At 34.9% G+C, this 13,599-nt stretch overlaps 1 protein-coding gene across 18 annotated transcripts in view; it reads left to right on the forward strand.

Annotated features, from left to right (window-relative positions):
• SLF1 (SMC5/6 complex localization factor 1) overlaps positions 1–12,476 on the forward strand; it is a 76,344-nt gene extending 63,868 nt beyond the window's left edge. For all 18 annotated transcript variants that reach the window (XR_015168287.1, XM_086413119.1, XM_086413127.1 and 15 more), the window contains 6 exons: positions 4,126–4,271; positions 5,190–5,353; positions 6,148–6,281; positions 8,188–8,280; positions 8,687–8,869; positions 11,496–12,476. Coding sequence is in view for 17 of the 18 variants with exons in the window: in XM_086413119.1 (XP_086269245.1) it covers positions 4,126–4,271; positions 5,190–5,353; positions 6,148–6,281; positions 8,188–8,280; positions 8,687–8,869; positions 11,496–11,974 (1,199 nt within the window). In the remaining variant the exon portion in view is untranslated. The remainder of the gene's footprint in view (positions 1–4,125; positions 4,272–5,189; positions 5,354–6,147; positions 6,282–8,187; positions 8,281–8,686; positions 8,870–11,495) is intronic.
• The last annotated feature ends 1,123 nt before the right edge of the window (positions 12,477–13,599 follow it).

A 13,599-nucleotide genomic window follows, 5' to 3' on the forward strand; every position in this document is an offset into this window, starting at 1 on the left:
TAATATGTGAAACTAAATTGTTTATTATAGAGCTTGTAGAATAATATACTTAATCCCTACAAGTGAATCTGGGCCTTCTAATAATGTCCTTTTGGTCAGTATTTTGATGGAGAATCATTTCCTTGTTCGGTTGCTGAGTCATGTCTAACTCTTTGCCCCTCCATGGACTGCAGCACGCTAGGCTTCCCTGTCCTCCGCTATCTCCCAGAGTTTGCTCAAATTCATGTTCATTGAGTCAGTGGTGCTATCTAGCCATCTCATCCTCTGCCTCCCCCTTCTCCTTTTGCCTTCAGTCTTTCCCAGCATCAGGGTCTTTTCCAATGAGTCAGCTTTTCCCACCAGGTGGCCAAAGTATTGGAGCTTCGGCATTAGTCCTTCTAATCAATGTTCAGGGTTGATCTTTAGAATTGACTGGTTTGATCTCCTTGGTGTCCAGGAGACTCTCAAGAGCCTTTTCTAGCACCACAATTCAAAAGCATCAGTTCTTCAGTTCTCTGCATTATTTATGGTCCAACTCTCACATCTCTACATGACTACTGGAGAAACCATCCCTTTGACTATATGGGCCTTTTTTGGCAAAGTGATGTCTTTGCTTTTTAATACACTATCTAGGTTTGTCATAGCTTTCCTATCAAGGAGCAAACATCTTTTAATTTCATGATACAGTCACCATCCACAGTGATTTTGGAACCCAAGCAAAGAAAGTCTGTCATTGTTTCCATTGTTTCCCCATCTATTTGCCATGAAGTGATGGGACCGGATACCATGATCTTAGTTTTCTGAATGTTGAGTTTTAAGCCAACTTTTCACTCTACTCTTTCACTTTCATCAAGAGGCTCTTTAGTTCTTCTTCACTTTCTGCCATAAGGGTGGTGTCATCTGCATATCTGAGGTTATTGATATTTCTCCCGGCAATCTTGATTCTAGCTTTTGATTACACAGCCTGGCATTTCCCTTGATGTACTCTGCATTTAAGTTAAATAAGCAGGGCAGCAATATGCAGCCTTGTCATACTCCTTCCCAGTCTTGAACCAGTCAGTTGTTCCATGTCCAGTTCAAATTGTTGCTTCTTGACCTCCATTCAGGCTTCTCAGGAGATGGGTAAGGTGGTCTCGTATTGCCATCTTTTTAAGAATTTTCCACAGTTTGTTATGATCCACACAGTCAAAGTCCTTCTGCATAGTCAGTGAAGCAGACGTTTTTTCCAGAACTCCCTTGGTTTCTCCATGATTCAGTGAATGTTGTCAATTTGATATGTGGTTCCTCTGCCTTTTCTAAATCCAGCTTATTCATCTGGAAGTTCTCAGTTCACATATTGTTGAAGCCTAGCTTGAAGGATTTTGAGCATTACCTTGCTAGCATGTGAAGTGAGTGCGATTGTGCAGTGGTTTGAACATTCTTGGCATTGTCCTTCTTTGGGATTGGAATGAAAATTAAACTTTTCCAATCCTGTGGCCACTGCTGAGTTTTCCAAATTTGCTGACACGTTGACTGTGGCACTTTCACAACATCGTCTTTTATAATTTAAAATAGCTCAGCTAGAATTCTGTCACCTCCACTAGCTTTGTTCATAGTAGTGCTTCGTAAGACCCACTTGACTTGACACTCCAGGATGTCCAGCTCTGGGTGAGTGACCATACCATTGTGGCTGTCTGAGTCATTAAGACCTTTTTTGTATAGGTCTTCTGTGTATTCTTGCCACCTCTTCTTAATCTTTTTGCTTCTCTTAGGTCCTTTCCATTTCTGCCCTTTATACTTGCTCATCCTTGCATGAAATGTTCCCTTGATATCTCCAGTTTTCTTAAAGAGATCTCTAGTCTTTTCCCATTCTATTGTTTTCCTCTGTTGCCTTCTTATCTCTTCCTGCTGTCATCTTGAATTCTGTTTTTCCCTTCTGTTGTTTCCTCAGCTATTTTGTAATGCCTCCTCAGACAACCACTTTGTCTTGTTGCATTTCTTTTTCTCTGGGATGGTTTTGGTCACTGACTCCTGTACAGTGTTGCAAACCTCCATACTTCAGGCACTCTGTCTACCATATCTAATCCCTTGAATCTACTTGTCACCTCCACTGTAATATCATAAGGGATCTGATTTAGGGCATACCTGAAATGCAAGTGGTTTTCCCCACTTTCTTCAATTTAAGCCTGAATTTTGTGATAAGGAACTCATGATCTGAGTCACAGTCAGCTCTAGGTCTTTTCATGGTTTTTTTTTTTTTTTTCTAACCTGCCCCACTTGAGGTCTCCTTTCCCCAAGCTTTAGGGTTGTATTTCTTCTTCCTTTTTCTTTTTGCCCTTGGAGAGAAAGGTTGGTTGAGTGGTTTGTGTTGATTTCTTGTTAGGGGTGACTTGTACCTGCGTTCTCATTTCAGGGAGCTTAGCCTGTCCCCCTGGAGTCCTGGGGTCTTCTGATGTCATCTAGAGGTTGCTTTGTAGGAGTTGGTCCACATCTTCATGAATTTTTGATGTATTTGTAGGGAAGCTGGTGATCTCCCCGTCTTCCTCGTCCGCTATCTTCTTCCGCATCCACAGTCAGCCCTAGATCTTGTTTTTGCTGACTGTATAGAGTTTCCTTATCTTCAGCTGCAAAGGACCCAATCAATCTGATTTCAGTATTGACTATCTGTTGATGTCCATGGGTAGAGTTGTCTCTTGGGTTATTGGAAAAGGGTGTTTACTATGACCCTGTGTTCTCTTGACAAAACTCTTACCCTTTGCCCTGCTTCATTTTGTACTCCAAGGCCAAAGTTGCCTATCACTCTAGTTATCTCTTGATTTCCTACTTTTGCATTCTAATTGCCTGTGATGAAAAGGACATCTTTTTTTGACTTAAGTTCTAGAAGATGTTGTAGGTCTTCATAGAACGTCCAGCTTCTGCTTCTTCAGCATCAGTGGTTGGGGCATAGACTTGAATTAATTACTGTGATGTTGGATGGTTTGCCCCAGAAATGGGATTAGTACTTCGTTCTGTCGTTTTTGAGGTTTCACCCATGTGCTGCTTTTCGGATTCTTTTGTTGACTATGAGGGCTACTCCATTTTTTCTAATGGATTTTTGCCCATAGTCATAGATATAATGGTCATCTGAATTAAATTTGCCCATTCTGTCCATTTTAGTTCACAGATGCTTAAGATGTCGATGTTCAATCTTGCTATCTCTTGCTTGGCCATATCCAATTTACATTGATTCATGGACGTAATATTTCAAGTTCCTGTCCAATATTGTTCTTTATTGCGTCGGATTTTACTTTCACCACCAGACACATCCATAACTGACCATTTTTCTGCTTTGGCCCAGTCACTTCATTCTTTTCGGAGCTACTAGTAATTGCCCTCTGCTCTTTAGTAGCATATTGGAATATTGGACCCCTTCCCACCTGGGGGGCTCATCTTCTGGTGTCATGTCTTTCTGACTTTTCATACTGTTCATGGGGTTCTCATAGCAAGAGTACTGGAATGGGTTGCTGTGTCCTCCTCCACTGGACCATGTTTCTCACTCTTCACTGTGACCTGTCCATCTTGGGTGACCCTGCATGGCATGGCCCACGGCCTCATTTAGTTAAGCCCCTTCTCCATGACCAGGCTATGATCCATGAAAGGGTGTCCTACATTACTTTTCTTCTTTATCTTTCATCCTTCTCTGCAATGATAGGATTTGTGGATGTGGTTGGAGGAAAAATGTATTCCTATCGGCTCAAGACTAATCAATGCAAATTAAATGTGCCTACTTAAAAACCAAGTTCCGGTTTTCTATTGACAGCCTAGTTGTGGGAAGAGATCTTTAACATTAATTGGAAAGTATAGTGATAAAAACCCATGTCTAACTGTCTATTCATATATCATCTCTCCATTCATGTGTATATATATAAAATTTCCAGCCTTTTATTTAAAATAATAAAAAGTAATGGTTGTTTCAAATGTGAGAACATCTGCCATTAAAAAAAATTTCTCTTGAAGACCAAGGAATAGGAATATTATCTATTTTTCATGGTTTAAAATTTTGTGGGTGAATCTCACTGGTGTAGAAATCATCATCTGAATGAATAAAGTCCATGGAGGAAATAGTCTATAGAAAGAAATTTTATAGTGTGTAGCAATAACTATATTTACTTCTCTTATTTTCTACAGACTTTTCTTCACAGGACTTAGAGATTTTTATTTCTTCCTTTTCCTCCTCCTGGCTTCAAATGTTTGTTGCAGAGGCAGTCTTTAAAAAGTTGTGTTTACAGAATTCCATTAGTATTTCTTCTGAGCCACTTTCTCTTCAGAAAATGGTAAGCGCCACTCTATTTTAGTTCTTTTAATTTTTAAGAACTATATACATTCAGTTTTTAAATATTCTTAGTTATTCTGATAATTGTACAGAGCATATTAATCATCTTTCAAATATATATAAAAGCAGGTAGTTTTCTACCTCAAAATCTAATAATTATTGAATAGAAATTTTAATTACTTGAGAATAATTAAGAATTGATAACAGAAAAGTTATACAAGAATCTTTGTATCACTTGCCACAGTACCTAACATTGTTATTTTGGAAAGACTGTGATCCAAAAAAATTCTACATAGTATTTAATGGTATTTAAAAAGTAAAATTTGCAAATGACTCTAAGGTTACACACATATAAAGAGTTTTATCTTGGCTATCTTTAGCTATTATTGATATTTATTATTTCCATCAGTTTCTTCAACAAATGAGAAATATACTTGTTAATAATTGGTCAGGTTGGGGAAATACTGTTTGCAACAATCCTTGTCTTTAATGACTTTTGCACTCCTTATTCCGTTCATTCCAGATTTCTTTTCTGTTAAAGGAAGGCATTACCAAGATGGAAATGACAAAATCCCAGTTGTACGTAAACCATAAATACTAAAAATAGGCAAATTAATTGTAACAAGTTGAGCATGAGACTCATCAAAAGAGCTTTCCTAAATGAACATCAGATTTGAGTTTGAAAAAAATTATTTTTAAGAAAGTAATTTTCTTCTGGTGTATGTCATATTGACATAATGACATGGAACTAGCAGCTTTCTTAATATTTTAGCATGTTCAAATGACTTAGGGAGGCAACCATATTGATGAAACGAAGAAAATACAACTACATTTAATGGTGAAATGAATCAGGTAATTTCTCTTACCTGTTTCCAGGTTTTTTTAGTTGAGAAAGCAATATAATATTATTTTGCAACAGGTATATTCCTACTTGCCAGCTTTGGGGAAAACTGGTGTGCGTGGGACTAGAAAGATGCAGAAACCAAAGAAAATAGGACTGCGGCCTTGCTTTGAATCTCAGAGGGCCTTAATAATGCTGAATGGTGCTAAACAGAAGCAAGGTGAAGGGCTGCCAGAGATACCGTAAGTGATGCTTGTATACCAGCTCGGCTTTGTTTTCAAGTACAGCTCTTCTTAGGCATTTCTTGAACCATATGGTTATCTGAGATGTTGTCTGAATTATGCTGATTAGCAGAAAACTCAGTTTTAGATCTATAAGTGCACATGATCAACATTTTCACTTTCTTTAATGCAATGTTCATGCTTTCTTTCTATTAAAAAAATAGATTCTTTTCTAAAAGAAGTAAAACTCTTCAGCAAAATATTGTTCCACACAATTTTTTTCCCTGTAATTTAAAATACTACTTATGTATAGTAAAGACAGGACTTCAGAATGCATGGTCATGTGAGACACCCTGAATTGTTTTAATAGCCTTCCCAAATGAGAAACCGTGTCTCAAAGTATGCCATGCAAAATTCAGAAAACTTGAAATCTTTGGGAAGAAGAGGATAGGATTAGAATATGAAAATAAGAATGGGAAGTAGGGGCCTGAATTTTTATCTTATTAGCATTTTGCTTTAGTCTCTCTGCCAAATAATGGTTTACTTGGTCTCAACTTCTTTATCTGATTTCAGTATTCATAAACTTTTTGGTGGTCAGTTGGGGGTGCAAAGTTAATAAAATGAAAATTACTGTATTAAAATTTGTTTCTATACAGTTGAAATAAATATAAAAATAGAAAGCAGTAAATATTTGAATGAATAATGGGGTTTAAATTAAAAGAATGCTAGGTTTTTTTATTTTAACTCACCATATAATTTGTGCTGCCATGCTTTGGTGAGAAACAATCTTTCCTTATGTCATTCTTTCTTTTCAGAGAACTGAATCTTGCTAAATGTTCCTCATCATTAAAAAGATTGAAAAAGAAGTCAGAAGGAGAATTGTCATGTTCCAAGGAGAATTGCCCCTCTTTAGTTACAAAGATAAATTTTCATAAGACTAATTTAAAAGGTATTCCAAATATTTAATTTATGCTAGGAACTTTGTGTGGTTATAGTCAGTATTTGCAAGTTTTACACACTGGACTTGATGAATACTTCACCTTAAATATTGGACAAGGTCCAGGAAAATACCTTCTTGGAGAGCATATTATTTTTTGAACTGCCATTTATACAAAAAAATGTTTAATACCTGGTATAATAGAGTATTTCTCCCTTTTCTCCACCTGCCTTTTCAAATATTAAACACTGTGTAGCTCATGTTGAGCTCATTCCAGACTTGCCTGCCTTACTTTTCTATTCCACCTCAACCTGTGCTGCTTAGGATCAGTGTCTTGTGATTTGAAAGTATAATTCAGTCTTCATCTCTTTCAGTTCTAGACGTTTTGTGAACAAAGAATGAGAAGTAGGCTATGTTACATAGCTGTGTTAAGCATATGGACTCTTTTCTTCCAGGCATTGAGCCCAGACTATGAAATGTGCTTGGCTTTTGGTTCTAACTATACTGGAACCTAAGTACCTAAAGGGATGGAGTAACAAGAATAGCGTTGTAATAATTCACTCCAGCACTTCTTTAACTTAGGTACCCCTTTAACTCAAAATTATGATACCTTCCAAGAGTCTACATCCAGCCAAAGTAAATTGCTAAGTCTCTTGTTTATGACCTATATTATGTTTTTAATACAAATGTTATCATTATGGTACCAAGCTTTCATAATATTTCTACATGGCATAAGTTCATGATAGCATATCACAAATGTAAAACAACTGCCCATTTGCCTCAAAATATGAAAAATGTATTAAATGTGAACTCAGATATTAACTCCAGAAAAGTGTCCTTTTTCTTTGTTGATTGTGTCAGAAAGTAAAATGAATATGAATGACTTTAGCTGAACAGCAGAAGGAACTGGGAGGGAGGAAGAGAATTGAGAAATAGTAGGGAAAAACTTCAAAAGCTTTTCAATGCCTTTAAAAGAAATGTTTTAGTAGAAGTTGTAGAAATAATCTGTAAAAACTGAACACTGGAAAAATGTGCTGCTTAGTATTTTATAGCAAGAAAGAGTTTGATTCAGTATGTATTTCATTTTCAAAGCAATCAGTATTATTTTAATCCCCCTTACATCAAATCATTACTTGTATCTTATTAATCTTGTTTACAACAGAGAGGGATATAGACAGTTTTAGGCAGCAGGCACTAATTGCACACTACCACCCCAAGAAAAGACTTTATCATTCTGTTTTTCATTCTTGTTCAGCTTTAAGTGGTACCAAGGATTTTTTTTGTGCATGTATGTGCGTGCATGTATGTGTGTGCGTGTGTGTTTATATTAAGATTCCCCCATTTCTCCTTCTCTGTGCTGCTGTAGCCAAGCCAGACAGCCTATTGAGAAGCAGCAAACCATCTGTTAATGGATTTGAAGTTCTGAATTACACTTGAGTGTGTAGAGGCACTCGTGCTTAGCCAGAAACATTCATTTGAATTAAGCTATCAATGCTGTATAAAAAAGAGCCATACATTTAACGTAGGTTCATGAATAAATTTAAGAGAGGGCAATTGCACTCTAAACTTTTATTGCTGTAAAACCCAGTATTTTTGGTGTTCTCTGATCATTTGGGGGTTTTATAGCAGGATTGAAGCTTTAAACCTTGAACTAGGAGGAGACAATGCCTGTGTTAAACCTTTTGCAGTAGAATTTCATTGCTGAATTGCTGACAGAGAGGCTCTATAAAGAGGATGGGGTTCCCTCCCCCTTCTTTTTTTTTTCCCCTAATGTGAGAGATGTTTAAACCAGTCAAAAGGAAAACTCAATAAATAATTTTCTGGCATGGGGCCAGATCTCCTAGTTCATGCCCTTTGATTATTTTCTTTAGTTGATATCTTGTCTTCTCTGGAATAATCTATTAATTTTTTATGGCAGGAGAAACAGCCCTCCATAGAGCTTGCATAAATAACCAAGTGGACAGATTGATTCTTCTTCTCTCTATGCCAGGAATAGACATCAATGTTAAAGGTAAGTTCTAAATCTTTGTTGTCTAATTCAGTGTTTTATATTTGTGATATTAAATAGTTTAATTTCAGCATTACTAAAAATCACTTAAGTATATTTACCTAACATCTTCAAAGTATTGTTGGTAGCAAAACCAAGAAATTCATCACATACTGATGTAGAAGAGTGCACAGTCATTTTTGGCATCTATATTGTGACATACCCCACCATCAACATTTTAAAATAGTTTGTCTTTTATTTTATTTTTTATAATTAGAAATATTATACCCCTAAGCATTTATATCAAAGCATTCTGTTTGTATATAAGGCACTTACGAAGTCACACTGATAAGACAAGTAGAATTTCAGTACTTCACTACCAAAAGTCGTACTTTTGCCGTTTAAAAATTTGCCTTGATTTCTAATTTAGACAATGCTGGCTGGACGCCTTTGCATGAAGCCTGTAACTATGGCAACACAGTGTGTGTCCAGGAAATTTTGCAGCGTTGTCCAGAGGTAGATCTGCTCACTCAAGTGGACGGGGTGACTCCTTTGCATGATGCGCTGTCAAACGGACATGTAGAAATTGGCAAGCTGCTGCTCCAGCATGGGGGTGAGTGCATTTATGCTAAGCGGGTTATGATAAATTATCCAGTTTTTTTTGATGAATCCCTCAGAGGTAGAAAGCATTTTATATTTTAAGATCTATAAGGAAAGATGCCTTTATTACATTTTAATGAAAACTAAACATGAAAAGTCTGCTAGCATATAAGCACCTTTTATTAGTAAGGATAAAAGCCTTTTGATAAAATGATTTATTTCTTGTGTCATAAAATTAAACCTGTTTACCTTTGTTATGAGAATATATTTTGAATTGGCTATGTTTTTACTGTTAATCCTTTTACTTAAAAGTACGTAATGTCTATAAACCAGCTATTTCTGAAAGCTTATTAATAAGTGTATGTAAATCTTCATTTGTGAATACTTGGATATTTCATTCTTATTTCACTTCCTGTATATAACTGCTAATATGATTCTCCTTTTTCTTTAATGAGTCATTTCTTTACAGACTACACAAAAAGATATCATAGAATACCTTTTCTTCATTCACATTTTGTAGTCAATTAAGTAGGAGAATTGCCAAATGGTGATAACTGTTGTGTAGGGGTTTGTGATGGAAGTAACTTGAGCTCAGTATTCATCTACTGCTTTTTCTGCTGGTTTCTTTTTCTGATCTCTGCTTTCCAAACCCTTCCCCAGCCCCCCGGTTCAATGATATTCTTCTTACATCTGAACTGAATAATATAAATTTTATATCAAAATGTTCAAAACTGATTTGGAAAAACTGTTTTAAAAGGAAAAACAAAGGAAAAGTGATTACAAGCTTATAATGCAGATTTGTATAAATTTCCTGTTACTTTTATTTGCATTAAAAATACTATTGTACTATTTGTCCAGTAATTAAAGCTGTTTGATTCTGGATGAAAATAAATAGTATAAATTATTTAGATATCTCTTTAAGATATATCTATATCTAGCTCTCATTTGTCTATCTAAGGAAGGCTGTATATCATGGTAGGTTGGTGTATTTGGTTATTTATAGTCTTCTCCTGCCCCCTAAAGGCCTTTGTGTGTCTGTTTTACTTATACCATTTCATAATCAATATATTTTTCAGTTCTTACACTTTTTTTTAGTATTATATGGGTACAGAACCATACTATTCTATCTCTGAAGTGTTTTATTTTTCTGCTTAACCATGAATGTGACATACCATGCCAGTATTTGGCTTTGCTTCACATGGTCTAAGTGATATAAAACCTTTGTTGCATTAAGTCCAATTTTTCAGAAGAAGGCATTATATTAACCATTGTGAATTGTTTTAGGACCTTTGGTGAAGAAAAGTACACAGATGAGTTCTTTGTCCTAAGAGAGGGAAATCTGTTTGTACTTGGATTTATCAAGGTCCTTTGGCAATCATATAGACTTGTCTTTGCCTTAGTTATAATCTGAGTTTGGACCTATAGAATGGTTTGATATCACTATAGAAACTGTGTTCTCTCTTTGTTGTGAGTTGCTTAGTCTTGAGAGCAATAATTTTAAAATTTTATTTATGTTTTTAAAAACTTTGTTTACTTCTGGTATCTTGGGGTCATAATTTTGTTGTATTTTCTCTTTTAAACAGAAGTAACTTGAAATTTGGGGGGAAATGTCACCATAATGAAATCTAGTTTTAGAATTTTTCTATAAATTATATATTAATCATATGTCATCACTGGTTAATCTTTTATACTAAGAAAGAAGGACATTGTCTATCTAAGCCCCACTACATATTGTCAAGTCAGATTCATCATGAAGAGATTTAGCAACTGTGATCTGATGAGATCTGTGTGGTAAGGTAGAATCTTCTGGTTATGTCTGCTAGTACTCAAACCTTTACATTCCTTGTAACATTTGTATGGCAAAGGGCATAAATAATTACAGGACTTGATTAGCAGAGGTACAAAGTACTCCTGTTCTTTACAGTGTGACCAAATACTGAGTCACTGTTATTTTGCCCCTCCCATATCATCTTTTACTACCCAGGGGATAAATTGTGTCTTCAGTACTTTGTAAGTAGATGGTTAGATGGGTTTAACTAGCATAAGTGAAATGAAATCTGAGTTTGTCCCAGAGCATATAATATTTACTTTTTGTGAATCAGTTACCTTTACTAAAAATTGAACATAAGCAAGGGTAATGGAAAATGTGTCCTGTCTCTGGGCAGAGTTTTGCACTCTGCACTGCTGCTATCACCAATTCGCAATGGGAGGGGGCAGTACTTTTTCCTCTTGGTGGTATTATGAAATATCTTTAAGACTCTCATACAGAATTTAAGATAAATGTATTTTGTTAATTCCCTCCAAGAACACTGATATTCTTATTTCAAGATGACAATTTATAAAGTTTTATCAAAGTTTTATATATATATATATATAAAACACCATATATGTTATTTATTGAATTAGGGATTTACTTTTAGGCAAACCTCATTAGGCAATTGGCTAGGTGTTTTTTTTTTCCCCTAAAGAACCTTTATTAGGCAGTTAGTATATATAGCTAGGTAATTATATCAATATAAATTACTGCAGAATATGACTGTAAACTGAACCCTGGGTGGCTTTGGGAAAAAAAGAGAAAATATGGCTGTTAAGCTGCCAAAATGTATTACGCTTAACATTTTGCATTTTCTTTTTCACAGGCCCAGTGCTTCTACAGCAGAGGAACTCTAAGGGGGAATTGCCCTTGGATTATGTGGTATCATCTCAAATCAAGGAAGAACTATTTGCTATCACCAAAATAGAAGATACAGTGGAGAACTTTCATGCACAAGCAGAAAAACATTTTTACCACCAGCAGCTTGAATTTGGCTCCTTTTTACTTAGTAGGATGTTACTAAATTTTTGTTCAATTTTTGGTTTGTCTTCAGAGTCTTTAGCTTTCAAAGGATTAACTCATCTAAGTGAGCTGCTTATAGCTTGTCAGAATTATAAGGAAACCACTAGTGTTCATACTGACTGGTTATTGGATCTTTATGCTAGAAATATAATGACATTGCAGAAGCTCCCAAATGCTCTGAAGGAACTGCCTGAGAATGTAAAAGTGTGTCCTGGAGTACACACTGAGGCCTTATTGGTGACATTGGAAGTAATGTGTAGGTCCGTCACAGAGATTTCATGATGATGCCAAAAAATAGGGGTCAGCTTTCTAAACCTGTTCAGCTTGCTTTGTCATCTATTAGAGACTTCGTCGCTTATTAACACACGTTAATTGCATTTATTTATTGACAGAATTTGCAGCCCTGCTAATTTTAAAAGCACTTAAAGAACTTATGCAAAGCTGTAGTATAGGCTTCTTTTTCCAGTGTGTAGAATTTAACTCAAAAGTAAAAAATAGTTTTGTTTGGTATATATTGCTTTTGTTAATCTTTATTATTTTTTGGTTTAAAAGTTATTTATTTACACTGTACATGTAAAAATTTTTAATTTAAATATTTTTTTAAATCAAAATGTAATGTCCTCTATTTTAGGTGTTTTGGGTCTTAGAATCATGAAGAAAATATTTATGCAAATATGCACCTATAAACATGTAGCTTCCTGTTTCTTCTCTGTAGGCTGTTGGAATAAAATACTCATTTTAGTTTTACGTGTTTCTAAAATAAACATTTCAGAGTTCACAATAATATATTCTTTTGGTTTTTAAATGTAGTAAACGTGCAAAGTTTGATAATTTGATCCCTTGATCTATTTTAGCAGTTCCTATACAAAGTGTATTTCTACTCTATGTAACCACTCTTCTCTAAGCAAAATAATCTGCTTTATAATGTTTTATTAAATATTAAGATCATAAATGGCAACAAAGTAATGGATTTGAGATTATCTAAAATGTTAATGGTCCAGTATGAATTTACAGAGTAGTAATGTTTCATTTTGCAGTTTTTCCTAACACTGATTTATAGTAAAACTAAAAAAGGGGTATGGATAATAATTACTTTTGAAACTGGAGTTGCTTCACTAGTGGGAATAAGTTACATTGTGATACAGCTGGAAAAGAAACATTAGAACTTCCATTTAGATTTTATGTAACTAAAGTGATGATCTCACAACAGTTATTATAATCTATTAAAGAAGCACTCTTTAGTTTTATTTTGGAAATAGATCTTTTAGCAGGATACAAATACTGAGAGTTTTATTACTAGGTTTATAGTCCTAAGCTGAAAATTGCTACATTAGTATATCACCTCTGAATAAAAATCAAGTTTTTTTCCCTACATTTTAAAATCAGTAATTTCTTACACCTATTGTAAAAAATAGTTTTTAGTTAGCCTTCAGATGTGACATAACAACTGCCAGAATATCAGAGAAAACATGATGTAGCAGAGACTAAGGCACATTATAATGCTTTTAGAGTTAAGTGCTTCCCCAGATGATGCGTAAGAACTTTTTGATTCTGAAGATCAGCGACTTTGCATCACTTACTTGTGAAGGCATATGGAATAACATTTGCTTGATAAATATAAACTTAAAAACATAGACTTTGACATCAGACAAACATAGTTTCAAGTTCTTGTGTAATTTCTTATTAACTAAATTAAGCAAGTTCCTTTCTGAATTTTGGTTGTTACACCTGTCATATGGAAATAACACCAGGTATCTTGGTCATGATAGAATTACTAGCCTGTCACCTTATATGGCACTTAATGTTACTTTGTATTTTATTATTTTAACTCCTCTTTTTAGTTACAACAAATCATTTAGATAGTAATTTCTTAAGGTGTTAATAATTCTAAGTTAATGAGATAATCA

The sequence above is a fragment of the Bos grunniens genome, chromosome 7 (assembly GCF_055505025.1).
Source record: "Bos grunniens cultivar Pamir isolate PY7600 chromosome 7, Bosgru_T2T1.0, whole genome shotgun sequence".
Taxonomy (NCBI): domain Eukaryota; kingdom Metazoa; phylum Chordata; class Mammalia; order Artiodactyla; family Bovidae; genus Bos; species Bos grunniens.